The 4278-nt window shown below is 39.9% G+C and overlaps 1 protein-coding gene across 1 annotated transcript in view; it reads left to right on the top strand.

Annotated features, from left to right (window-relative positions):
* PLSCR1 (phospholipid scramblase 1) overlaps positions 1-4278 on the top strand; it is a gene marked incomplete at its 5' end in the record, with an annotated part of 31958 nt that overhangs the window by 20078 nt on the left and 7602 nt on the right. Inside the window, one exon of the mRNA XM_019634743.1 lies at positions 2988-3149. Coding sequence (XP_019490288.1) covers positions 2988-3149 — 162 coding nt within the window. The remainder of the gene's footprint in view (positions 1-2987; positions 3150-4278) is intronic.

The raw sequence follows: 4278 nt of genomic DNA, 5'->3' as shown, positions 1-4278 counted from the left end.
GGCAGCCCAGCTCCAGGTTGAGCTGTTGTTCAGCATCTTAGCTGTAGAGGGACGTGTCACTGTCCCTCATATGTGGGATCCGAACCGGGGCCCTCTGGCGTCCCAAGCCAGTTCTTAACCATCGTGCCACTCGGCTGGCCCTCATATGTTTTTAATTATATGATTTTCTAGTATTTTACAATTGACTATAGTATATTCTCACCTAAGTTCTATGTGCTAACGTTCTACTTGGATTTTTTGTATATTTTTTATAATGAGATGAGCCTATAGATTCTTTTTAGAATACCTTTATCAATTATTTTTTTAAATAAATAAAATTTAAATTTAATAGTAACATAATACCAGATTATTTATTCCAGAAGGTGAAATCATTTCATTATATTGAAATTTATCCTCAAAAAACATTGTTTTTAAAATATTATCCAGAATTTAGTTAAAAATTATCTAGTCCAGTTGACTTTTCATCTATAGTTCATTTTTCACACTTATGAACCTTTCTATAAAAAGTTATATGTTCTGCTTCTTACATAAATTTTAGATATCTTGCTGTAGGAATTAAAAAGCCGAAATGTTAAGTCTAGTGGTAGGATTATGGTGGCTGATAAGTTATCTTTTATGTATTCCATTGTAAAATCTCAAAAATTAAAAATAACTAAAATAATAAATAAAATGTAAGGCTTTATTACTAGCTACAAATGCTTAGGTGACAGCTATTAGCAAATAAAACACTAACGTATCAAAAGAGAGAATTTGTATCAGTCTGTTTTCCCATAGTAGTGTCGCATAACAAATAACCCCAAAAGCTCAGTAGCGTCAAACAACATGCATTTATATTCATGCTGATGGGTCAGCAGGTCTACTGTGTCTCAGTGGGTATACCAGAGCTAGATGACTCTGATCTAGTCTGTAAGTTGGCCACAGGCCTGCTCCAGGTTTGTTCATTCTGGAGCGATAGCAAGAAAAATGACCTGGATCATGCTAGTAACTGATCACTGGAAAGCAAGAGCTAGGCCAAACCACTTAGCCATGTTTAAGGTCTCTGCTCATATCACATCAACATTCCATTGGTCAAAAATGTCACATGGCCAAGGCTAAATATCAGTGTTCTGGGAAGTATACTGGGCCTACAGTGGGAGAGGGAGTGAATGAATATTGATGAACAGTAATCCATGCTATCACAATTTTCATATTAAAAGTTGATTTCAGGTTTGTTAAGAACTTAACTACCCACACCCAAATAAAATGAGAAAACTGTTTTTAGTTTCCACATGTTTAATTAGCAGCTCCCAACCTGAGCGAGGGCTTCAAAGGGTGTGGTGCCTTGTATACTGTTGAAAAAGACACTTCTCTTCCTAGGTTGACACAGCCCTACGTGTACACACCATGGTGACCGTGGCTCCATTCAGCTCCCACATGCCCACGTGGGAGGTGCATTTGTCCAGCTATGATCTGTTAAACTGATGGCCCGGGCTTTCCTCAGGCAGAATTGTAAAGTTAGAACATTTTTACTTTGGAGCTTTTTGTTTGTTTGTTTTTTATTGGCTAACAGTATGTTTTTTCCAGGACCCACCAGCTCCAAGTCAAGTCATTGTCCTTCAGTCTAGTTGTGGAGGGTGTAGCTCAGCTCCAAGTCCAGTCGCCATTTTCAATCTAGCCCATGCGGGAATTGAACCAGCAACTTTGTTGTTAAGAGCACGTGCTCTAACCAACAGAGCCATCTGACTGCCCACCGGCAACTCAGTGACAGCTAAGCTCAAGTCATTGTCTTCAATCTAGTTGCAGAGGGCGCATCTCACTGGCCCATGTGGGAATAGAACTGGCAACCTTGTTCAGAGCACGCGCTCTAACCACCTGAGCCACCCAGCCACCCCTGGAGCTCTTTTTTTAGACACCCTTCCTTTTTCATTATTCTTCCACCTTCCTGTTGTCCAGTTTTGTGGGGTTGTGGGGACAGTTTTACCACAATAAGACCAAAAGCCAATGGCCGGAGACTTTCCACAATGTAGACCGACGATGAAAGGAATCACACAGAGGCGTGCAGGTGGAGGGACTTTTGCCCGATGTAAAGACAAAGACTTCGAGGGTCATTTGCCTCCTTCTCCTTTTATTGAGGAGGATTAACAAAGCATTTAGGATAACGTCAAGAGTGGGTGATCTGTGGATGTGGGGGGATAAGCAATCAGTACAAAGGGAGTTTCCTTGTTCCGTCCTGACTCCCGCCTCGCCTCTCCTGTCTACCCTTAGTCCACGCACCACTGTCCCTTTCCTATCTCATGCCTTGAGTCGTTGCCAGCTGCCTTCAGCTCGACCTGTATTCAAGTCATGAGACTCCTTGGGCCGTTGTCTAACCGCCTTCAGCTGGCACATACCCAAGTTGCTTTCCTGCTCTGACCCTCCAGAAAGGCCAGAGCAGGCACCTTGCAATATAGCAATCCTGTGCTGTGTCCTACACAGTTTGACCCCAATCCTTGATCTGCGTTTGGAATTGTGTCTAGTTACTTATTGGATGCTTTCCATCCCTCAAAACTGCCAGTCCTGTTGCTCAGGCTCTTAGTACATGTTTTCCTACTGTTGGTGGGAAACACCATCACACTGAAACACTCAACCTGTGTAAACGCTCTGTGCTTCTCTTAAAGCAGATGTGTCACATGGAGGTTTAGTTTACTACTTTCCTGATGGCTTCTAGAAATTTCTTCAAAGAAGCATTTCATATTTGTATCTTCTCCTGCTTAAATTTGTTTTAGATCAATTGAAGGGACTTAATGTATAATAGAAAATGTCAACTGTTTCAGCAAAACTGCTTTCACATAAATTCTCTGTAGCAAAGAAACCATTTTTTCATGTATCTATAAATAGGTACAGGGATTTATATGTATGTAAGGAGTGATATAATGTTCATAGTTAAGTAGTGCACATTATTTTATTCCAACTTTTAGTTTTATTATTTTCTGGAATTCTTAAAACCATAATTTTTTTTTTCAATTTAGATTAAATCTCTTGATGAAGAAAATGTGGTTGGCAAGATTTCCAAACAGTGGACTGGTTTGGTGAGAGAGGCATTTACAGATGCCGATAACTTTGGGATCCAGTTCCCTTTAGACCTTGATGTGAAAATGAAAGCTGTGATGCTGGGCGCCTGTTTCCTCATTGTAAGTCCATTCTTGCTAATCTTGGGTATAGATGATTTCTTGAGTAGCATTCTGAAATGATTCAGTAAATTGTACATTTTTAAATGACCTGCTTAAATTTATAGGTTGTCTTTAAAGGGGTCCCATTTCATCCTAGCTCTGAAATTCCATTTTCTCGATAATCTGGATTCACAAGTGACTAGTTTCTCTGTAAATCTTCAGTTTCATATGGCAATAGAAGGACCTTTTGGGTGTTATGGAGAGGCCCTGGTCTTTGGGGATTTTTTTTTTTTTAAGATTGTATTGGGGAATTGGGGTAGGGGAACAGCATTGGGGAATAGGGGAAGGGGAACACACAAGTTGCTGTCCTTTTGTTCTTCAGTCTAGTTGTGGAGGACATTGCTTCANAGTAACATCTTTGAGGGAACTGAGAAAATGGTCCCTTGAAACATTTTCTGTAGGCCAGGTAAGGGGAAGTTTGAAAGCAGAAATTATCAATATGAGGAACCATGATGGAACATGAATTCCATTTGAATGTCATTGGGCGTGACAACTTGGTGTAGAAACACAGTAGGAGCCAACATCCTTCTATAAGAAGAAATAATTCAAGAGACATTTAATAAGCTGAACTGATTCATGGATTTGATGCCAGTTGAGGATTAAAGAAAATTTGGAGATTATTCTGATGTCTGAGGATTAAGCTGAATGAATAATAATGCTGTTGGCCAGGTTAAGAATCTTGGAAGAGAAACAGTTGATTTGTGGGAAACTTATAATTTGTACTTGAGTTGTTTTGGATTTCAGGTATGGCAAGGGAAAGGTTGAGGGCTTTTCAGCATACTGATGGTAGTTGAAACCGTGAGAAGATTATTCCAAGGGTGAACAGAAGAAAGATAAATAGACTTCCTATCCCATGGAGATGATAAGGAAATCTGTCCCCTGCAGGACTCTTGGTAGGGAAAAAATATGCCTACATGAAACTGATATCCCAATCCAGTCCAGTAGATGAGTTTGGAGTCTGAATTTATACCACTGTTATGGTTCAGGAATCTCACAACATAGAAATTTGCTTTTTTGCAACAGTTTGCCACCAGAACACAGGTGTAGTGAAAACCACTGTTAAATCTAACCCAAAATGAGAAAGGAAAAG

The sequence above is a fragment of the Hipposideros armiger genome, unplaced genomic scaffold, assembly GCF_001890085.2.
Source record: "Hipposideros armiger isolate ML-2016 unplaced genomic scaffold, ASM189008v1 scaffold_1862, whole genome shotgun sequence".
In the NCBI taxonomy this organism is placed as follows: Eukaryota; Metazoa; Chordata; class Mammalia; order Chiroptera; family Hipposideridae; genus Hipposideros; species Hipposideros armiger.
The sequence above is the reverse complement of the archived record's forward strand: the minus strand, read 5'-3'. Positions and strand labels throughout refer to the sequence as shown.